Source organism: Leptosomus discolor, chromosome 1, assembly GCF_034619465.1.
Source record: "Leptosomus discolor isolate bLepDis1 chromosome 1, bLepDis1.hap2, whole genome shotgun sequence".
Taxonomy (NCBI): Eukaryota; Metazoa; Chordata; class Aves; order Leptosomiformes; family Leptosomidae; genus Leptosomus; species Leptosomus discolor.
Window position 1 is genome coordinate 72185738 of NC_141391.1, and position 23808 is coordinate 72209545.

Genomic DNA, 23808 nt, shown 5'->3' on the forward strand with positions numbered 1-23808 from the left:
TTTTGAAAATCTAGCGGGTGGCTGACCTGCTGCTCTGACTGAGCTTGTAGATGCCCCTTGGCTGGAAACTTGTCAGCCTGTCCTAAAGCAGCAGCCTGACCCATCTGCTTCTTCAGACTAAACAACTAGTGAACTTTCTGAGGGGGAGAACTGACTTGTAAGGGAACTAGAAAGGCAATGAAATGAAGAGGAAGAAAGGACTTAAAAGCTGATTTTCTGTGTCTATTTTGTCTCTTTTTAACTCTCTTCTCATAGGAGATTGATATTAGAATGTCTGAACGTGGGAAGAAAACCACAAATCTCCATGTGCCAAGGAAGACCAAATCAGCTAAGGCTGGTCTGCAGTTCCCTGTGGGTCGTGTCTACAGGCTCCTTAAAAGAGGGAACTACGCTCACAGGATCAGTCTTGCTGCTGCCATCTACCTGGCTGCGGTGCTGGAGTACCTGAATGTGGAGATCCTGGAGCTGGCAGGGAATGCTGCACGGGAAAACAAGAAAGCCAGAATCCTGCCCAGGCACATCCAGCTGGCTGTGAGAAATGATGATGAGCTAAACAGGCTCTTTGCCTGTGTGACCATTGCCCAAGGCGGGGTGTTACCTAATGTTCTTCCTGAACTACTTCCTAAGAAGACCACTTCACATAAACCACCCCACAAATATGTCCAGTCACAGGAGTTCTAGCTGCCACCAGGCTCCTGACACTGTGGTGGTGCTAGTGCTGGCTTTCTCTACAGCTCAGTTTTTTGTGCTTGTTGGCATTTTTGGTCTAAATTTGTGTGTGTGTCTTCCTGTACCCATGTCTGAAAAGCTGCTAAAGACAGACTTGCTAGTTAAGTTTCCCTAGCTACATCCTTCAAAAGAAAGAAGTCTACTTTTATTAATAAAAGTATGCAAAGGACTCATGTACATTTTATAGAATAAAATATTTGTTGCACCCATCAGCAGATTTTCTTTGGCAATGCAGTTATCTAAGGAAACCTGCTTTATGGTCTTTAAAGCTTGTATCTCCATGTGCATGGCTGGAATCTCATTATTCGGTATGTGTCGAAGTCCGCTTCATCTGGCCACTTCAGACCTCATCATGGCACATAATCAGTGTAAGTAGATGCACCTGAGAAACTTAAACTGGACTGCCTTATAATGATGGTAAAACTGATGAATTATCTTCTCTATCATTTGGATATGGAGGTAGGGCTGTGATGTAACTTTAGCATCACTGCACAGACCTTGTTCCAAAGATGGTGTTGGAGTTTCTGCACTGATGGAGTGCAATTCAAGGAGTTTTCTACAGACAGTATATAAACCTTGTCCATGCTTGAGCCTTAAAGATGTTCTAGAAACTCTTCATAAGAATTAATCCAAATATAATTTCTACTTCTCTGTTACTGAGTATCTCCTTAGCTGCTTTGAGGCTTGTTCTGTTTGGATCCAGATCAAGGAAACCTGTGTGTTAACAGGCAATCCAGAAGTGGCCTTTTCCAGGACCTTCCAAAACTTTTGTCTCTACCTATGGAGCTTGAAAGGCTACCTAAGCACTATTAAATTTGCACTCTGGATTGCAACTTTATGGTGGGGACACACTAGTATTAACCTGTTTGCTGTGCTGCAGAAGATTTCATTTAACAGCTTCACCAGCAGGATGCCACTCAAATTTAAGAGCCTTATAACTGTATTTTTTGGTGTTTGAATTAGAATAATTCATAACACAGGAAAGGCCCAGCATCCACCAGCTTCAGATATATCAATCCAGTCAGGTAAAAAGGCTATTTAGAGAACTTGCTGAAGACTGACACTATCAGCCCAAAGCTTTGGGAGCCTCTGTTTTGCACACCTGCTGCTGCTTTTTCAAGTGTAACTCAAATATCTATGTGGTTTTCTGGTCTTGTGAGAATTGAGACCTATTCAAGAACAGGCTGCAGAGAGCTCATCTCTTTTTATAGGTAGCCTAGGGAATGTAAATGAAGGTCAAGAAACCGGTAATGATGTACTGTGGGACCACAGCCAAAGGACTTTCTATATATGAAATTTGTAGCATGCGTGTAAGCTGCGAACACCCACTAGAGGCTAGTCTATGAGAAGACAAATGGAGGCGAGTCTATAGGTATCAGGTCAATCCCTGAATAACTAGCTGCTATGAGCACTGGAGATAAGTGGTTTGTAGTGTGGATAGTAGACAAATGTTGTTTTGAGGGCAGCCATAAGATCAGCCATTGCTATCTGTGTAAACATAGTGACCTTTGGCTAAAATTCTAGAGGGTGAAATGCTGCTGACCCATACTACAAAACAAACCCTCTGTCTTGGAAAGCAACAGTGGCTCCTTAGGGGGCTGCTGGATGTTTTTCTACAGCAGTTTCAATCAACATTGACTGTATGAGCTGGTTTTGGAGAAAAACAGTCCCCTGTTCCCCCATTAGGCTGATGGTTATGTTTCATGCTGGGTTGGCTCAGAGGCTTGTTCCTGGCCTGTCCAAGCCAGCTGCCCACACCATGAGTGCCCCTGCGACAGCATGGGCTTGTGCAGCTCCTGCCACACTGCACTGCTCCTGCTGCTGTACCAACATAGCTGCTCACGGCATCTACTGTGAACCAGGCTGCTGGGCTCATGTGTTAAACATTTTCTTTTCTCTTTCTTCTTAAACCAAAACTCCACCCTTCACAGTAGTGCTGGCACAACTTGAAAGTTTCCATGGGGGCAGGAAGGAGAAACTGAGTGAGGGATGATGGACGGAGCTGCTAAGGGAGAGGCTGGTTTTGATGCCTCCGTGATGTGGGCTGTGACTGTGAAGACCCATGGGAATTTCAAAGGTCTATGTCTGGAGTGAAGCTGTATCACACCAGGTACATGAGATGAGACATGACCCATGGAGCAGGAGTTTGGAACAGTTTCAACTCCTGTGCCTATAGAAATCCTACCAAAAAAAAAAAAAAAAAAGGGGGTGGGGGAAATTAAGGGAGACCTTATTCCAAGTCTCAGCTCTTCTGCAGAGGAAGCCAAGCTTGACCCTGGCTTGTGTAAGGGAATGCCACCATCTCAAAGAGCTGTATGGCTTGTGCTGGGCCAAGCTAGCCAAGAGGCACTGCTGCCTCCCAGGCTATAGGACTCAGCCTGAAACCTGGTCAGAGGGAAAGCAGTCATCTGGGGTGGTGCTGATCTCTCTGTCTCTGTTGCCAAACAACCGATTCAGTATATCTTACATTAAACTCATCTAGCTTTACCAGGAAAGTTTATGTAGGCTTAAGTGTGACTGCAGGGTGGCTGGCAAGCTCAAGGCATCCTGCTGCTGTAGAAGCAGCAAGCTTGGGAAGATGTGGTCTGTTGCAGCTGAGTGCCCAACAGGTGATCTGGGGTCTGCAGCTCACTTCTAAACTGCAATGTGGGGAGAGGCATCACCTTCAACAGTGGCTCACCCTCATTTTCTTGGCAAAACTCAACAGATGAGAACAAACTGAAGGAATACTGGAACAAGCAGAGGGCACTGACAGGTCCAGGGAGAGCCACAGGGAGAAACACCCCTGGAGCATGCAGGAGTGCTAGCAGCTATCATACAGCTCTGCTATGTCTTTAGTAGTTAGAGCTGACCTATAGACATACTGGTTCCTGAAATATGCCTTGCTGTGGCTTTCTGTGCTCATGGCTACAGCTTTTCTGTTGCACTTGTAAATGTAGAACAACCAGTGCATTCATTCCTGCTTTTTTTTGTGAAGTCTCAAGACACCTGAAAAGATAATGCCCAATGATAAGATAGTAATTTTGGGGAACTTGTTAGTTCTCCCAGTTCTATTTCTCTCCTGCAGCTGTGAAGCCTATTTTGTCTTTCTTTTGAAGATACATTGTGCATACTTCAATGGGGTACTTTTTAATCTTTAATTGAAAAAGTCCAGTCTCAGTTTAAATACACAATAAAACATACATTTGGTCTTCCAGCTTATCCTCAGCATTGTTCATTACCAGGTTGTGCACCACTCTGCCCCAAATAAACACCTTGATAATATGTGAAGCATATGGTTTGTGAAGGGTATCCTAGCAGCTGGGTCAAACTGCTTGTTTCCACCACCATTGCCAGCTTCGCTTCTTACTCAGTCTCTCTTCCTCAGCTGTTCTTTGTGCCACAGCTTAGGTACTTCCTTGACTTCAGGGAGCAAATTGCTTATTAAGTAGCTAATGTTCATTGACTATTTTGAGGCTGTTGAGTGTTAGAACCTCTGTAAATTACTGTTTTGTTTATACAAGTGGCTCATCAGGCTCCCAAATGAGGGGTTATATGAAGCGAATGTGTGGGAGAGAACAGCACAACCATTTCTAGCATTGCAATGAAAAGTGTATTCTTTCTAGCTTGCTCCAACTACCTGTGCAGGTTTCTTTGCAGTGCTGTGTGTAGCATCTGTGAGAATATTTTTGCCAGCAGTGTCACTATGGGGTTTCTTAATCATTCTACCCAAAAAAAGCCAAGTTTACTTAAAGTCAGCTAGTAACCATTTTAACATTTATTATGCCTGCAATAACTGGGGAGAGGAAGAAATTTAGAAATTTGTGACCAATGAGCCAGCAAAATAACACAACCCTATGTTATCTCTGTGCTCTGATCTCCCTTGAAAGCAAGGAATGGTCACTATGCTCAGTCAGATTTTTAAATGCATTTTTCAAAGTGTCAGACACAGAAAAAGCATTCACTGCATCAACTCACCAGCTGCAACCTTTGTGAGGGTGCAAACTCTACCTGCCAAGGCAAGGAAGGTACATGTGTTCTCAGGCATTGCCTGGCCTGGGTGTACCTCTCCTTTTCCTAAGCACCAGAATTTAGGCATCTTTCTACACATGCCCCTGGTCCAGAAGGTTTTTCATAAAGCTGCCTAAGGCTCGATTCGGCCCCTGTAATTTCTTCTGGGCTTGTTGCTGTCAGCCCAAGGCATTAGCAAGCTCTGTTGCTAACAGCTTGCCCTGGAGCTGCTTTATCCCAGCACCTTGCTTTGCACTGCATGTTGAATCTAGGGCTCTGAACTGCCACCGAGGACTCATGATAAGCGAAGATACCACACAGAGCCAGCACAGCAACAGAAAGAGGGAGTCTGACTCTGTTGCTCAATGGTTAGGTAAATCAGCAGGGATAGCGCATTTCTTTTTTCCTTTTTTTTTTTTTCTTCAATGTTGAGTCTAGATGTGATCTCAGCCCACGAGTACATTCGTTTCCAGGTATCAAGCCACATAGCGTTAAAGGGCAGATTCAACAAACCTACCTTGAGTAATGTAGAATTCAAGAGAAGTGCAAGTTACTAACTGAAGACAGCTGTCCTTCATCCAGGTCAGAGGAGAAACCTTGCTCTTTCTCCTTGCAGCATGCACTGAATCCAGGGCATTGGTTAAGCTGGAATTAATGGCAAAACAGTGAGGGTCTGTGTCAAGCTGTCACAGCTCTTGGCCAATATTTTCTTTTGAAACTCAGATAGTGTTGTGTGTCAAACATGCCCAGAAAACAGTGAAGATTGCTGCTTGAACTAGGAAACAGATTTTTTTATGAGCTTCGCTATTCATTCAAACATCACACAGTTGCTTGATGAGGCTTAAATCATACTTCGCTAACTGAATTCACCAAGGAAGGTGCTCACTGCTGTAAAGGGAACTCAAACATAGACCATGCATCTGTCAAGGAAACATTAAGCATCTGTTGCATATCCCAGTCCCTCTCCCTTCCCAAGTTTCAACATCCTTACTTATTTCAGAGACTTTATTCATCTCTCCTATCAGGATTGTTGTAACACATTGGGCAATGTACCTGGGACCCAACTTGCCCAGGGTACCCTATGCATGTACCCTGCTCACTGGGATGCCATTCAGTAGACCTGGGAAGCTTGCCTCAATGTCCTTCCTATTTACCATTCTGGGACCTTCTTTCTACATGTTATCACACAGGCCCAATTCTCACTGTGACTTAGGCTTAAATCTGTTCAGATTGGTGGAGATGGTACACTGGTGTGAAACTTTTTTAAGATGTGGCTCATGGCCTGCTTCTGGCTAGGCACTTCCCTTGTGCCTTCCTGATGGGTGTGAGGGGCCGTCTTCCACAACAAGACAATGGCAGCAATACTAAATCCTGGTAAAATAATATCCTTGTAAACAACTGAGTGCTTCACCATCACTTAATATGATTGAAGCATTCTTCTGAAAAATTCAAAGATGTGTGCGTTGGGACTCCTCATGTCCCTAAGCTGTTTCTTTTTGAAGATCTCTCTCTCTTCAGATAGACCTAGTCTTCTTTCGTCTGAAATCATGCCAAAAGATCCAGAAACTGGTGAAGCCATGTTTTCTCTTTTAACACAGACTACAAATTCAGTACTGGTCCATGGTAGAAATGAGTATGCAGGTTATTTAGAACTTAAGGAGTCTGCTTGCCCTTCTACCCCCCTGTAATCTATCTCTTTGCCTCCATGGATCCATACCATGGATCCATACTTTTTTTTTTTTTTAATAGTAAAAAAGTAAAATGGGTAATCCACATCCAGGGGTTTTTAACTTAGTTTCACTACATTAACAATCTAAAGTGCCTTCCTCTGATGCCTGCTTCAAAGCATGTTCCTCCTCAGAGCATATCCATTGCCTCCTTCATCTGGAGGCATACCAGGACAATCTGTGCCAGGGCAACCAGAGGAGGAAGGGCTAAAGTAGAAGTTGTTGTTTGGAGAAACGGTGCTGAAGTGGTGAGAAACTGAAACGGGAGAACGGAGATGAAAATGCTGTAAAAATAGAAGGAGTGACATAGACGGTGAAGGGAAGAGCAGCGTAAATATCAGCAGGAAGTGAGGGTAAAATTTATTGTGTGAAGTAGCATTTCATGATAGAATAAAGCAAACCAAAGAATAATTCCCTTCATGGCAGGAACTACTGGGTGACGTACTTTTGTTTATGCTATAGAGGTTATTAAGCAAGATGAATGTCAGGGTACTAGCTGGCCATTCTGGCTGTGCATTTACACCTACTCAATGGGACCACTGGTATTTTCCAGACATACTCTTCCTTCCCCAGCACTTGTTAAAAGTGAATGCAGCTCATTAAGCTTCTTACCAGCCCTGGCAGGGGCCACCAGCAGATCAAACGTCTTCTGCTGAAGAGGAAATAAACACAGTTATGACACTCCACTGCTGCCTTACAACACATCAGCAGAGAAATTATAATATACTCAGAAACCTGGGAGTAGAACAACGAGAAAAGTTTTTTTTTCGTTAGAGGTGTTACCAGTCTGAACAGGACGAATGTAGAACTGGGTTTTGCAAAATATACACTGAGGAGTACTTAAACATTTACTGGAGTAGGGCTAATTACACTGATAAATGATGATGCATTAAGGTAATAAGATAACAGCTTTTGTTTGAGGATAAGTTTAATTTACAGATAAATTATCTCACTGGATTATAAGGTAAACTCTGCGAACAAATATTACTAGTCTATCACAGTAATTAATGTCATTATTTTTTCTAGACATATGGATTGGGAACATATTCAGACAAACGTCCAGATCACCAACATTTGGCTTCCTTGGAAGGTTGGGGTTTTATCCAGGTTGATTAATAGACACTCTTGAGGATTTTGAAGCTATTTCTGAACAGAAATGAACTGGCAAAACTCTGAGGCTAAGTAGCCATACCCTTGTTTTACAAAGGGGGAAGATGAGTCAGGTGGAAAGTTGCCATCTTGGTAGTGTACATGCTTAACTTCATACCCACAGGTAAGCCCCTGTTCAACAGAGTGCTCGGTAAGTATGGAAATCATGCCCTTGGGTGGTCCACTGAAGTGTAGGTGTATCATACATCAAGAGAGCCAGAACTAGAGCTCAGACATCTGATTTCCTATTTTATGCACTCTGCCTATTCAGCTGCCTTACTCCCTTCACTTTTTTGCCTTCCTCTTAAGAAAACAACATTTATGGCAGCACACCATTTGCTTGCTTATTCATCTGTCCTCATCTATCAAATTCTGAATCTGCTGAGCAGTTCTAGGCAAATATGATGGAGAGCTGAAACCACAAGCTGATTCCTACCAGTTACATGGAAATAGGTAGCTCTGTGAAAGAAAGAGCTCCAATGTATGCCATGACTGAAATAAGTGCCACAGCATGAAATTATTCTAATGAAACGGTAATAAAAATTTTCATTAAATACAACATAGGAGATCCTCCTTGAAGTACAAATCTAATAGAAATAACCTTGCTAGTTCTGTTGATCACAGAAGTGCTCATTTACTTTGGCAAAACAAGACATTAATTGCACAGTAATTTTGCACATGACTAGTTCTCTCCTATCCCATGCTACAGATTTCAGCTTAGGTCTAGTCACCTGTAGCTGAAGATGGTATGTGACTCAGTTGTAAAGCAAAGCAATGAAAAATTTCAAAAAGCAGCTCCTCTGGCAGCTCTCTTGTTACCGATGCTGCAAAACACATTTATCTTGATGTAGCGTTACTTTCCTAACTCAATTGTGACATGGTGCAATTGTCTGTCAAGGAAAATGGATGTTTTCAATAACACTCATTAGAAAAATGTGTGTACATGGTGCTCCACAATCCAATGAAGCTGTGGACAGATGTAAACATGGAGATGAAATGACGCCTGGAAAAGCTCTTCTTTCATCTGTCTGGAGGACTGATGCTGCTGATGGATGCCTCGGTTGTGTGGCGTGCTCGCAGTTCACTCTGTGCTGAGATTTGTGTGTTTACAAGCTTGCCGTCTTCTGTCGCCTTCGTTTTCTTTGTTAGGAGAGGAAACATCCCAAGTTGCGGCCTCGAAGAGCCTTGTCCCAGTGAGCGCAAGGGATGTGTGATGTCTGAACTCGTTCGTTACCCGAGTTAGGAGCGGATCAAGCACAGCGCACCAGCAGCCACTGTACGGCCCGGCGTGCCTCTGCTTTGAGCATCACAAATTGGATGTTGGCGTTGCCCTCTGCTGACCGGTCCCAATATCGCAATTCTAAACATGCTTGTCCGATTGGAAGTCAAGCGCGTGCTCTATTGCAAGTCACAGAATAGTCACTTTAAGTTATCTTAGATTATACATAGTCTGTGGAACCATACAGACTATACACAGCTGTGGAAATGAAGGAAAAGACGTGATATAAGACTACTGAGTTGTAATCAAAGGCTATTTTTGGTGTTTATTTACATAGTACAGTCTCTGACGTGGTCCCAAGAGAGGCCACGGTGCCCAGCAGGGTGGATGGCTGCGGCATGTCCTTTCACTTCAGCGTTATGAGAGGAAACGTGAGCTTGATCCTACCTGGATGAGGCTCCTGGATTTTGCTACTTTTCTGATGGGTCACACATGATTGCTGGTCCTTTGTGGCCTGAGGTCAGCTCATATGTGTTCTGCATTTTTGCTTTTTCTACTGGAAGTTTTAGTGCATATTTAGGTCTTTCGCTGGTTGATATTTGGATAGCTGTACTCCAGAAGCACGTATTTATGTGCACACTTCTCCCCTATGCTGTAATTCAGCAGGCACTATCTGAACTGCAGTGTAGAAACCCCTGGGTGCAGAAGCTTTGTGGTAAAAAGATATTAAAAACTTTTTTCTTTCAAGTTTGCCATATGTTCTCCTTCAGACTTTCTCTATTGAACTCTCAGCAGGTTTAGGGCTAATAGATAGATGGTGTTTCATGTACGAGGCTCTTTGCCCCAGAAAAATGTCAAAATTTTAGATGGTGAATCATAACAAGCTATAAGGCCAGTCACATTTTTGTTTCTGCATTGTGGGAAAAGTAGATCCAGAAATGACTGGAGAAGGAGACTTGGCAGCTACTTCTAGTTGTTCAGTGCAGAAATCTATCAGGATGATAGATGTACAGATTAAGACAGTTTATGCAGTCCAGCCCAGTCAAACATACGGTTTTACCCTGTTTAATATGGTAGAGGGGTGGCAATTGCAATGTGTGAGTTGTCTGGGACAGATAAGTAAGAAAAGTCTTCAGAGCAACCCCCACAATAAGCATCTATCTATGTTGGCTGCCAGTAGAGATCCTGTGATCACTGCTCAACTCTTAAGATGCCAACAAAGAAATAAACATTTTGTTGCTGTGTTTAGAATTGTGGAGATAAGACATGCAGCCAGCGGATGTCTTTTTAGTTCCTAAATGGTATTTCATATCATGCATAGATGGCAGTTACCTCATTGGCTGTTGGTCAGCCCTCATTGCCTGTCATCTGAATCCTCTCACTGCATTTTCAAAGGAATCCAGTTCATGTGCAGTTTGAGTTTGCAGGTCACGAATGGTCTTTTCCATTTCTTCTGTAATCCATATGCTTCCTTTTTCATGCTGGATGTTTTCTCTCATTTTACACAAGTGTTCTAGGAGCAAAGACAATGCCCTTCTCAGGGCTGCCCTGCAGCTCTAGGATTCAGGTGCCACTTGTCACAGATGTTAGTGTGACAAGTGTTATCATGAGATAAAAGTATGTGTATAAATGCTGGGCTTTCTAAGATTCAATCTTCCACTTCTCCAGAAGCAGCCAGAGCAACTTCTATCTGAAGTATGCTAGATATTCAACAAAACAACGGTACTAATCTTTCATTAAATGAAACATAGTTAGGAAGAAACTTTGCACCATGATGTGACACTGAAGAGAGAAAATGCTGCTTGCAGTTATTTCAGAGCTGGATCTTTTGTAATTTAAAGTCCAAGTTAGGTGTTGGTCCCCTTGGAGAATTTTTATGACCAAGAAAAGGAAACTCTGCCTTTCAGTCAGTGTTTCATTCTCCTGATTGATTGTCAGATTTAATGTGAATCTTTCTTCATTTTAAACTTACTTCTCCTGGCAGTATCCATCCATGGGCATGGTGGATACTGCCAGGAGTGGTGAGCTTAAAATGAAGTATTTTATCATTAGTCTCCTCAAACTTTCCTTCTTGCAAACAAACCCCACTTCAATCAGGGTACCAACTTTCCTTGACCTCTGCCTCTCCTCTCTGCTCAGCTCTCTCCTGTTTGTCCCCCTCTTTCTTCTCCAGTGCTACTCTGGATGTAAAGTCTTCCCTATAACCTGCAGTGTGACACCTCCCATGTCATAGTCTCTCAATAAGTCAACTGATTATTCTTCAGTACATGTAATACCTTCCTTTCATCCTCAGCGAGCTGTACATATTTTTTCCAGATGTATCTCTGCCAAGACTACTCGTAATGCTGACCCTGTCCTCCAGAACCTGACGTCCCTCACATCTCACCATCACCTGGAGAATTTAATAAGTGGGCTTTTCCCCATGGGAGCCAAGAATGGAGTGAGGCTGGCTGAGGCACTGCAGCGTGGAATGACCAGAGGGAGTGAACTAAAGTACCAAGAAGGTTTTCCTCTCATGCTTTGTGCTCTGGCTCTTTTGTGAGCAGTACGCCGTGAGGCTGGGCAGCACTCACTCCCCCACTGGCTGTGCATTTCCAGATCCCTCACTGTGCACTCTGCTAAGCAATGCCTGGCTAAGCCTAGCTGGAGCAGGCCAGGCTTTATTAAAAGCAGGAGGTCTTGGGCCAGCCTAAAGAGATTTTTGAGGCAAGTGAGGTGGCATGAAGCTGTGCGCTTCTGAATGTCCCTGCGCTCCCAAGAGCCTGCAGAGCTGTCTCTAACCACATGCTCTAAGCTGTGGCAACGGATTTCAGGACTTGATTAAGTGTTAGAAAAAAATTCCCCTTTGCAGCTTAAATGTATTGCCTCTCAGTGTAATTGAGTCTCCCTCCTTGCTCCTTTTTATTACAAGAGGATGGATAAGCATCCGATTTACTCCTCTAAACACACTCATTACTTTGTATACCTTGTCATGTCATTCTCTATTTGTCTCTTCTCTTGCTGAAAATGGGAACTGAGCTTTCACTTCTTTTTCTTGGAGAAATTTTTCCGTGTTTCTAATTGTTGTCATCCGTGTCTGCATGCCTCAATCTCTGCCATGGGTTTTGCAGTGGGAGGTTCAGAAACAGTTTCAGGCCAGGAATGACTTTTACATTTCAATATTACTAATCTCTCCTATTCCACAGGTGACGATTGTGCTGCTCCAGGGAGCAAAGGTTTCCACTGAGCCGTGAAGAAGAGCTCTCCTGTACATTTTACAGGGGAGCCACAGTCACAACAGAAATATGGCTGAGGAACCTAACCCAGGTCCTCACCTGCAAATTACCACCTATTTGTCAGTCTTATTTAACCAGTTTCAAGGCCCAAACAGATGTTATTCTTCAAACCTGTTGTGGGTGGAGGAAGCCACTGCTGATCATGAAAGCACAGCATGAGTTGCCTATGGTGCAGCATTGCTGTGGGCTAACCCCAACTGGCAGCTCAGCCTATGCAGCCACTCACTCACCACTCCCACCCCCCACCCCAGCCCCCCCAAGATGGGGGGGAGAAGTGGAACAGTAAAAGTGAGAAAACTCGTGGGTGGAGATAAAGACAGTTTAACAGGTAAAGCAAAACCTGCGCTCACAAAGCAAAGCAAAAGAAGGAATTCATTCACCACTTCCCATTGGTAGGGAGGAGTTCAGCCATCCCCAGGACAGCAGGGCTCCATCATGTGTAACAGTGACTTGGGAAGACAAACACAATCATGCTGAAAGTCCCCCCTGCCTTCTTCTTCCCACACCTTTATATGCTGAGCAAGATGTCGCATGGTATAGGCTATCCCTCTGGTCAGTTGAGGTCAACTGTCCTGGCTGTGTCTCCTCCCAACTCCTTGTGCATCCCCAGCCTGATCGCTGGTGGGGTGGGGTGAAAAGCAGAAAAGCCCTTGACTCTGTGCGAGACCTGCTCAGCAGTGACTAAAACACCCCTCTGTTATCAGCGCTGTTTCGGTCACAGATCCAAAACACAGCCCCATACACAATACTGTGAAGAAAATCAACTGTATCCCAGCCAAATCCAGTACAATTATTTATGCAGAACTGAGCAAAACTTGATACTGTTCAGCTTTGACCTCTGAGATGAAACAGGCCAGAAGCACCATTGCTGTGGTTTTGTATCATTATCTCTTATTTATTTGCATTACCACGGTGCTTCTCCACCACTTGCATTTGGCTTAACTGTTTCTGCCAGAGGGGCACCCCGGCTGGCTCCAAATACTTGAAGAGCCAGCATCCTATTTCTATGGGCTAATGATTTCCAACAGGATTTGACAACACAGTGAACAACAGCAACAGCATTCCATAAGGGCACAAATAGGCCTTAATTTCCCTGAGCAACCTCCCTGGGGACCCCCAATCCCAACAGCACTCTCTGCCTAGGTGGAGGCACAGGAGCTACAATTCAGCCAGGCCTTGATCTTGTTAGAGGCTGAAATACATAGCATAAAATTGTATTCACGTCACAGAACAATTGAAGCTGTCAGGGACCTCAGGAGGTCTCTAGTCTGATCCCAGGCAAGAATTCAGACCAGGTTTTGCCTTCCCTGGTCTTGAAAACCTCCAAGCACCGGACAGCACAGCCTCTCTGGACAACCCATTGCACTGCCTGGATGTCTCAACCTCTCTTGTTTCAACTCATATCTGTTTCTACTTGATTTCCCACCCCACACTGTGAGGAGCCTGTCTCCTTGATGACCCCTTGTATGCACTGAAGAGGCTGTTAGGTGCCCCTGAAGGCATCCCTCCTCCAGGCTGAACCAGCCCAGTTGCCCCTGCATCTCTTCCCAGGGCAAGTGCTCCAGTGCCCACCACCTTGGAAGCTCTCAATAAGCTCCCTCCAGTTTGCCCATCCTGTATTGTGGGGCCCAAAACTGGACATTCTACCCTAGATCTGGCATAACAATTGTCAAATAACTCATCACTTCCCTCTATCTAACAGCCAAACTTCTGTTAACACAGCCCAAATCGGGAACTTATCCAGTCAAAACCCCCTAGCCCCTCACCCCTGGTTTCTCAGGGCTTTTTTTTTTTTTTTTCAAGGTAGAGGAGTTCCCAAATCCAGTTCATGTGCCCATGTGCCACTGTAACCAAGATGGTACCATGCCATGGTACTAGGACTGAGTAGCTGAAGAAGGGGGGATAATAAAGGGCTTGAGGAAGCAAATGTTGTGGGACACTGTGCTGAGGAATCCCAGCCTGGTGTGTATCCCCAGAGCCTTGCTTTTACTATGCCCTTTTCTTCCTAAGGAAGTAACTGCTTAGTACTTTAAAGTTTTCTGCCCATAAATGTCTCCACCTACCAAAACATACACCCCACTGCATACAATGCCAGCACAACCAGCTGCATCATAGATTTAAATGCATAATTTCAGTGAAAAGGGCAGATGTTCAGAATATCTGACTCATTTGTGCTTTATGATAGCCAGGAAGGGAAGGCTGAAGAAAAACACACCATCTGATCAAATAGTTCCTGTGTGTAACTTCTTTCAAAGTGCTTTGGGTTCACCAGTTATCACACTCAAGCCCTTAGTTATTCAAAATAAGAATTAAATCATTAAAATGTCCATGATCATTTTAATATCTTATCATGCAATTTGGGACACATTCTGAAATGCTGGGGAAACACATTACCTAGTCAAAAGGACAAGCCTATAATTCATAATCCTATTAAAGATGTTACAAATATAAAATGCACTGTTGGATTTGAAAATTTTCAGTATTTAGATGATTGATTTCCTTTGAACATAGTCGGAACCAGGCAATGCTACACTATAGCCCACAAAAGTCTAGTACTTGCTTCAATAAAAAAAGGACAACGAGGAAAAGTAATGATTGCAAATTTATTACATGGAACAACAAATTCCAGACAACTGAGTCACAATAGGCAACCACTGCATTGGGAAGTCTCTTTTCTTTATGTAAACCAAGTCATCAAGCTGGTAAATCAACCCATGAACTTCATATTCCACGGTATTCTGAAACAAATTAACACAGTATCATATTTTATGTTGAGATGTTGATCTGAATATGACTTAGTATTCAGTTCTGTATGTCTGGTCCTTCTCAAAGTTAGAATTGAAACAACCACACTTCATGCAAGTTTCCTCTAATTGCTTTTGAACTGTTCTGCCCAAAATCTATAGGGACTCTCCACCTGTTTGGCTTATTTTAGTGTTTGTCAGCTCATGCTTGCAGTTACTCTAAACTGATATGGCCAGCACTACCTGCCCCTACAGGTTTCATAGCTATGAAACATTTCCCACACACATGGACCTAACACCACAAGAACTGGCTGAAGACAGAGATCCATCTAGCTCTTATCCTCCTTTCATCCATGAGAAGCAATGGATGTCCAGGGCAGTACCTAAGACCACAGTAAGCAAGCAGTGATGCTGCTATACAACACTCACCCAAGACTTTGGTTCCTTTCTTTCCGAAACAGTTTAATCCTGAATATACAGCAGAGGTATTCTTTACTTGTGTTTTCTTGGCAGTTTTTCTTTCCTACCCTTCTGTCATGTCCCAAAAGAGCCCCAATCCTTTCAAGTCAACAGCTGAAAGTAATTATTACATTGCAAACAGAAAATGGTGATCTTTTATTGCGGGGTAAAAGATCAGAAAAGACTGAAGGAGGGGACACATGTATATTGACTGTCTTGTCCATTTCCCACTAAAGCTCACTATGACTTTAAGAGACACTTTCAAAGATAGATATGCAAGTGCTAGGTGGTATTATTAGGTCTCACTGTTTTCTTCCTTACATCACCACCCCTGCTCTTTCTAATTAAAGTTTACCCCAAAACAGGTCCTAATTCTGATGTGAGGATGACTTCCACCTCCATGCAGAGATATCTATCAGTGGGCTCTCATGTAGGATTAGGTGACTAAAGGTCTCTTGGAAGAGATAGGAGTCTAGCTTTCATGTTCCAAGTACAATCTAGACTCTGTTTTTAAACTTTGCAATTCCTATACCATTTCTATCATTTTGCAGAGAAGGAAAGCGCCTCCTTACTGAACCTTAAGGAGAGAATAAAATAATCCTTTTATCAAGAGCATACACTGTAAGTCTGAGCATGAAAAAAATGCATTTCTGCCCAGACACTTCCTAGTGACCATATGAAACATGGGTATCTAGGTTTGTACAGGTTTGTAATGCTTCTCAGTAACTCCTTCTGTCATAAGGATCATCATTATCGACAAAACAGAACAAATTCTTGTCACTTTTGGATGCCTACTTACCACTGCCTTCAATAGTTCTTCCATTTCGAGGCTGAAAAATATAATAATTAGATGGTTGTGTAGAAGTATTAGATGCCAGCCTTATAAGCCCACCAAAATACATCTCCCATCTTGCAGACATAAGCCTGCAGTAAGATTTCCTTTGAAGGGACAACATGTCAAATAGTAGGGGATAGATGCAGGGTGGGTTTTGCCTTTGAATCTGAGAAATACTCATTCAGCTTCTGTCCAAACAGATGAACAGTCTAGCTTTAATTATTCTCATTAAGGGTCTTGGTACCAATTGATTGGGGTACTATATGCAGATGCCTAAGAAACAGCATAGAAATACCAGCACTGAAAGTACCTGGCCAGACACACTTGAAGTAAGCTAAAATGGAACTGACTGCTGAATTGGGACTCTGGTTACCTGCTATGACCTACCTTATAACTTTTTTTAATGTGTTGGAGATATTCCTAAAAACTAGTTTTGTGTTAATCATACAGTGTGTCTAAACTAGTATATTCTGCATTAGACCATGCCACAGTTCAGCAAACCAATGGTTGAGAAATTATGATGACAACTATGCCCATAATTTTGCTTTGGCTTTTCACCCTGTTATGCAATGTGCCATCGCTTACTGGTCAGACCTTCCAGACCAAGTGGACATTCAGCTCACACACATTTTATCAAATTTAGCATCAGTGCACCTTGGCAGTCTCAGAGATACAAGCCACATACTACTTCTGTCTTCAGATGATTTGACTCAAGATAAAAAACATTTGCAGAGTCACCTCTTCAAATAAAAAGTGTTTAATCCATTACTACACCAGATCTCATTATCTTGTGATCTTTTAGTTGAACCAGAGCTTTTTAAGCAAATAGCTCCCTAAGCTTTCAAGCAAGGGATATTTGGCCTTTACTCAAAATAAGTGCAGCAAGAACTTGAAGGCAAACAGGTGCTTATCTATGGACATAACATGGTCTGTGATTCAGAATCTTTAAAAAGTAAGAGATTCAGATACCCTGAAAAGGAAAAAAGGCCGTCCCAGAGTCCCATGGCTATCCTGTAAAATAAAACACAAACCATTAACAAAATACTTTAAACTCAGTTCCATGGATCTGTTGACAAGTTTCGGTGTGAATCCATCAGAATATCAATAATTCAAGGCCTTTTTCAGCAGCATACAAACAACAAAATGTTGATAGTCCCCAATGCCCATTCAGCTGGAATGCTGATTAAAAATTAATACCCAAAGGGCATTGTCAAGTACTATCCATTCTGTCTAGTGTAAATATACTAAATTACCATAATTAAAGATTCAAAGGCTTTAGAAAACGTGTAAAAGAAAGGTTTACACATAACAGATTACTTTGCAGAAGCAAGGTCAGCACAGGTCTCTTCCCAACCATTGAAAACAAGCTGACGTAAAAAAAACAGCAAAAAAGACAGGGAAAGGGCCATACTTCCCTGTCCATTGCTACTCACTTGTCTTCACATTTACATACCTTCTTCATAAACTTTGCAGCAGCAATCTCTGATTCCTGCAAGCAGACAGTGTAAGTTAATCAAGATGCTGTAATTTATTTGGTTTGTTACAATAATCCTCCATCACTGATGAGGTTGCTGCACTCTGTGTGAAAAGAGAGATAATCTTACACCTATCACACATACAACAACAGCAGCAAATGGATCTTTTTAAAGATTGATTTTAAACCTTGCCTTGCCCAATGTTACCCCATTAGTTACCACCATTTGACATGCTTCCCTTACTGTACAGCAAAGCACAGCCATGCTCTGGAGGGTGAAGCAGAGCTCAACCTAAAGCAAACACAAGAGCTCCATTCCTCAGGCTTGAGTTATACTGTTAGTTCTTACCTTCTTAAAATGTGGCTGCCCTTCACCTTTCAGACTGCCCTTGGTTTTAACCCAGGCATGATTGCTGGTTTTTAGCCTTCCCCTGCACCCTTCACTCTTCAGAAAATTTCTCATTTTTCTACTCAGCCTTACATCAAGGAATAGAAACTTTCCCCATGACTTCATGGCAGGAGACTAAGCTTGGTGTCTAACAAAGCCCTGAACCTGTAACCTGGTACAATGGCCAGGTTTGGGAGCCCTCCTGCCCATGGCACAGCTGCCAGGCTGAATGCTCCCAGCTGGCCAGGAACAGGATAGCTCTGTGTGCTACAGCCACAGTTATAGCACTGAATGGGTTTGGACCTGGGGTGGGCTTGAAAAACAAGTACATACAATGAGCAAGGATATGGAAGACAGGGAATGAGAACACAGGAAAAGCATGTGAATGGGAAACTGGAAAGGAGGAATTTAAAAAGAGAAAATCACAAGCAACAAGGGAATCACAATTCTGGGTACGAGATGAGGATTTCCTTCATTTAAGCCTCGAAACAACAATTTATACAGTAACTGACATCCACTTACAGGGCTATGAAATACTAGGTGGAAAAAAGTGCTTGCTCGATCAAGGTGCTTTAAAGGATGCAAAGAAGGAAACAACAGAGAGAGTGTGAATGCTAGTTTTGTTCCAGCATGATTATTACACACCAAGCAATGAGAGACTGATTCATGACAGCCTGCAGTTTCAGATATTCTAGTTAATTTGTAACAGGTGAGAGTTTACAGTGTGGAAGAAACAGTAAAAACTGAGCTTCTAAACAATGCGTTGGCTTGACTTTAGGATGGAAGATTCAAATTCTCATGGAGGTGACTGATGTAGCTGGGTTTAGATAGCTATTTTTGATTCCTTTGAAAGTGCCATCTGTAAGATTTACACAAAGATAAGACATTGAAGTTAAATAGTCTATTAGTTCTCCCAAAAGTTTGTAAGTTCCTCAGATGAGTTCAAGTCCGATTAATGCCCAAATTGCCATTGACTTTGCCTTTCATACTGCTGAGGCTTCATGCCTCCTCTTGAAATGCCATCTACCTTCTCTACATAATCTGTAACTCTGAATCAAGTTTTTTTATAAAAATCCACAGAAACATAGGATCATACAGAAAATTGAAGTCCAGCTGAAAGCAGTAGGATTTCATAACTGTTTCACTGGGTGTACTACATAAACACTCATGTTTGCAGTGTATTCTCAAGATTCCTTGTGGGCTGAGAAAGTACTTCATGTAATAAGAGGTTTGACCAGCTGGGTAAAACTTTGCAATTTTCCCATATTTCACATTTATATTTGATCTGCCACTTAATCAGGCCACATGTAGAAATCATATTGCAGATATGACTAATATCAGCTACATATCTCTTGAAAAGATACTGTACAAGATTCAGTTCCCAATCCTGAGGATGTGTAACAGAGCATGAATTTTTTGCAGAGTCAGTAACTAAAATAGTAACTAGGAATCAGGCTTCATTCAAAGTTACCAGCCAGTTCTGGATGTCCCCTCCTTAGCTAAGCTGCAGAAGCACAGAAGTTAATACTGAACTCAAAAACACTTGTTAGACATTTAAGACTGAAATGCTAGAATTTTTTATACAATCAACTTCAGCATTGTAGAGTTTTATGGCTACTTCAGGAAAGCACACTTAGAATTATAATTATATTATAACAAGCTAAAGACACTGTCAAGAAGAGATCTTGAAATACATGTCAAAACACTTTCTATTACTGTCTTGAAGGCTCTACTCATGATTTGAAACAGAGAACTCAAACTCCACAAGTAAATTGGCCTTTTTAACATACCCAGGGGCTGAGTGAATTTTATGGGAAAGGCTCTTAATAAACTGGTGATAATAAAAATGTGATATAAAGAAGAACAGACATTGAGCTACATACTAATATGACTGCACCAACAAGGAAGAGCTATACTCAATAACTCCTCAATCTTTTGGATCCGAGTCAAACAAAAAACCAATCTCAAATAGAGTATTAAAATCAGTAAAGCAACTCTTACACCTCTGTGTACAGCATGATCTTAAGTTTGCTGTTGATCCAACGTTACATATTTTTTTTTAGCATATTTAACCCTGTATTATTCAAAAGTAAGGGTCAGGTTAAAATACTGACCCTGGCTGTAAGTGGGTGTTTTGCTTCTTGAGCTCCAAATTGGTGAAAACCAGCAATTTCATATATAATTTAAGGGAGTTAAGAATTACATGCAAACTACTAATGAGAAGAAATAATCTTTTAAATACTGTCCTACACCTCCTAAACCATGACAATATTAGATTATACATTATTGTTTGGAGAGAAGTGTCAAAAAGTTGGTTTTGGAAGGGTTGCTTTTTAAATTTAAGGTGGGTGTACTTTGAAATAAAAGAAGCAATTACACCTTACCTCGTTTGTATGCATGCTGTTGAATATTGAATAACAGAGATCCAAAACAGTGCTGGAGATCTGCAAAACCAAACAGTACTTTAATACATTTACTGAGGGGATGTGGTGTACATGGTTTGATAGAGACAGGCTTGATTCTGATCTCAGCACAATTTACATTGAACACTGTTCCACTAAAACCACTCAGAGCAGGGCAAGACTTAAACTATTAAGAGCTGAAAAACTAGTATTTTGTATGAAAGAATACACATAATACTGCTAATGTTGCCAACACACTCTCGTGCTATAAAGAGATCTAAATCAGCCTCAGATTTAAAATACATTTGCCTATGCTAAGTGTTTTAGAAATAGCATTGGGTTTTGGCACATTTAATCTACACTTATTCTCATCTACAAGAACTTCAGTCAGTACTACCATCTTTAACCATATAGCGAAATATACTGTCCCAAACTCACTGCCACAGGACAGGTATTTGCTGATGCATGCAATCACATTAGATGAGAAATAACTACAGCTCCAAAGGAAGAAAAGACGCCTGTACAACTGGCTCTGGAAACTATTTTCCACAAGTCTTGGTTTACAAAGCTGAAAGATTTCAGAAACAAAAAGATCAGCACAAAATGTTCAAAACGTCCAGATAATCCCTGATCCTGAAAAGATTTTTCTCTGCCCTTTGAAAATTAAAACAACCCTTGGGCTCAGTATCAAATGCAGTGGGGCTGACCTTTCAAAGCTACTGAGGTTTTTTTCAAACTGTTTGCAAGCTCTGGGTCAGAGACACCACAGCAGAAATGAGCTGTGAAAACTCTCCCTCGCTCCCCTCTCCTCTGAGCACCCCAGAGAAAACCGTTCACCCATCACCACAGAGCTGGGACCAGGCAGGACCGTGTCTGTAACTCCTACAGCACTGACAGGCACTGCTTGTCTCAGTGCTAGCTGCCACTGTGATTGGAAGAAAAGCACTTTTTCTTTCTCTAGGTCTGAGTTAGCTCTGCAGGGAGGAGAGCACATACACCAGCAAACCCGCTCTTGCTTTCCAGAGCCACCAGCTCTCTGGAGGAGGCTCTGCCACCTGCAGACATTGATGCTCAGGTTTACATGGGGCAATTAGTATGTCTGGAAGAGAGAGTCCCAGCAGATCAAACACATTACCAAAGTCAATTTACCTGGGGTTGATTAGACAGTTCCATCCACTGACTGAAACACAGTGCCAGTTGCTTCAGAAAGTAAAGATTAGACATTAACAGTGGGTCTATCGTACCTTGTGACCTGCATTTTGGCGCAGGGAATCAGGACCAGCTGGTTGTCAGCCTGCCCAGCTTTTGCCGACCCTATTCAGGGACCCTATTCTGCACCCAGCTGCACATCGCACCCCTGCCCATACCTATCCCACCGACCTCCCCGGGCAGCGAAGGGCTTCAGCCTCGCTACTCTCTCTACCACCCACCCCAGCGGTTTCGTAAGGTATTTCCAGTCCGTTACCAGTTTTCCCCCCCCATTTCCCTACCACGGCCGAACCCCGTTTCCCGCCTCCCCCGGCCAGCCCGGCACTGTCCCACCCCTCCACCCCGCACCGCTTGCGGACGGGGAAGGCAAGGACGGACGTACCTGGCTTTTAGGCAGGTCCACGCCATCCCTGTAGGGCGAGAAAGGCTGGGGGAACCCTGCGGGAACACGGGGGGGTGTCACGGCTATGCGGGGACGCCGCGGAGCCCCAGCCCCGGCGATGACCCTTTCCGAGGGGCGACGACCCTTTCCGAGGTTCGGGGGCTCTCCTGTGTGCCCAACCTCACGGCGGTCTCTCCCCGTGCAGGGGGCGGGACGTACCTGAGCCCCGCGGGAGGGCGCAGAGGCAGCAGGCGGCGAGCAGCCAGGGCAGGGCGGGCGGGGTCATAGCGGGGCGGCGGCGGCGGCGGCGGGCGGGAGGGCGGGCGGCCCGGCCGCCTTTATGGGGCCGCGCCGAGCCCGGGCCGCCGCCGAGCCAATGGGCGCCGGGGCGGCCCCGCGCACCGGTCCCGCTACCGGGCACGGCGCTGCCGCACACGCCGCCCCCCTCCGCCACCTCCCCGGCCCGCTGGGACCTCGAAACCCCCGCCCGCGGGAGGCTCCGGGGGTCCTGCGTGAAGGACACCGTCCCGCGCTCCTTGGAAACCGCCGGCAGAGCTGGTTTTCTGGAGGAGGTGACAGAAAGGAGGGAGAGGAGGGAGGGAAGAGGCTGTGCAAGGAGAAGCGACGGAGCTGCTGGGATTTTCGTTTTAAACGGAAAATTCAGTGTTGTAGTAGGGCTTACCGAGCCTTTGGAAAATATTTCTCCTCGTGGCAGCTTGGGAAATAAAGTTTGCCTTCTAATTAGAAAGGGTGTAAACTTTCGTATCGAACAAGTCCCCGATCCATTTTATTTACCTTCACGTGAAATAAGGAGAGCCATCCACCTCTCACCGCATTTCATGGTAGCTATGGTTGTAGACGACACATAGGTCTGCTCCTAACAGGAAGATGAGTATCTGTTTAATTTAACCATTGGGCTTGACTTTGGAAAATGCTTGCCGGTTTTCTCTGTGCTAGTTCTAAGGACAATGCTTTCTAATCAGACCTGAGACTTGAGAAAGGCAGAATCCTCCCAACCTCCTTCTTATGGACTTTGCGCCCGCTGAAGCAAATACATGTCCAGTTGTCCAGCTTCTAACGTATGTAGTTGAGATGTCTGGGAGGCAATGGCTCCGTGTGGGATGTAAGGCATAAAAGGCCACAGAAGGTGTTATTGGCACAGCAGCCCAACTCATCTCACAATGTCCCTCAATGGCTGCGCTGCACACCAAAGGGATGACAGCAGGGCTGCTCCTGGTGGGAGCACCTCAGGATTTCTGAGCAGTCAGAGAGGAGATGCACCTGCCTTCTTGCAGAGAAGAAAAAGGGAGCCAGACTTCATGTGACTTCGTCAGCTCCACTTCTGTGTATCCTGAGTGAGTAAAGAGGCGCAGGAGCAGCTGACTGACCCCAGCACCATTAGCTCACCCTTTGTTCCTTCCCCTGGGAGCGGCAGCCATCTTTGCCTCATCACAGCCTTTTGGGTTCAATAATCTGAGTAAGGTGCTGTCAGGAGAGGTCAGACATTGCTAGAGCAGGCACTCAGCTGTCAGCTTCTCACTCACCTTGACTGGAAATGGGAGTTTCAAGACCAGATAGTATTCAAAGAGATTTATTCTCTCTGACTGTGTAATTTTTACCCTTTGTGGGAGCTACAGCAGATTGAAGCAAGTTTTGTGATAATGATTTCTCAGTAGCAAATCCTTCCAGGCTTCCAGTAATGAGGAGATGTAGGGTTCCAGGAAGTCCATACCCCTTTTCTGCAGCGACCCTGCTTTCTGTTGAAGCCCATGTAATCCTGGGGGGAAAGGACTCTCTGTTTGTTAAATTTTCTCAGAAAAGGAGGA

General features: G+C 43.7%; 2 protein-coding genes across 2 annotated transcripts; one reads left to right on the top strand and one right to left on the bottom strand.

Annotated features, from left to right (window-relative positions):
• Positions 1 to 270: 270 nt before the first annotated feature.
• Positions 271 to 681, top strand: LOC104343984 (histone H2A type 2-B). Its single transcript, XM_009948013.1, has one exon. It carries the CDS (start codon positions 271 to 273, stop codon positions 679 to 681), a length of 411 nt encoding a protein of 136 aa, XP_009946315.1.
• A 5878-nt stretch (positions 682 to 6559) lies between these two features.
• On the bottom strand, positions 6560 to 22268 carry NMS (neuromedin S). The gene is made up of 8 exons (XM_086481811.1): positions 22202 to 22268; positions 21983 to 22038; positions 21541 to 21591; positions 20374 to 20433; positions 17581 to 17616; positions 17097 to 17138; positions 16092 to 16122; positions 6560 to 6702 (listed from the first exon to the last, which is right to left on the bottom strand). Exons 1-8 carry the CDS (start codon positions 22266 to 22268, stop codon positions 6560 to 6562), a joined length of 486 nt encoding a protein of 161 aa, XP_086337937.1.
• Positions 22269 to 23808: the final 1540 nt, after the last annotated feature.

Excerpts from the sequence above, each read along its gene's own strand:
- NMS (XM_086481811.1), bottom strand. The coding sequence starts at position 22,268 with ATGACCCCGCCCGCCCTGCCCTGGCTGCTCGCCGCCTGCTGCCTCTGC. Across the intron at positions 16,123-17,096 it reads GGCCTTTTTTCCTTTTCAGG|CCTCGAAATGGAAGAACTAT; the intron begins GTATCTGAATCT and ends TATATTTTTCAG. Across the intron at positions 6,703-16,091 it reads AAGAACTATTGAAGGCAGTG|TTTCTCACCACTTCAGCACC; the intron begins GTAAGTAGGCAT and ends CTCCCGTTTCAG.
- LOC104343984 (XM_009948013.1), top strand. The coding sequence starts at position 271 with ATGTCTGAACGTGGGAAGAAAACCACAAATCTCCATGTGCCAAGGAAG.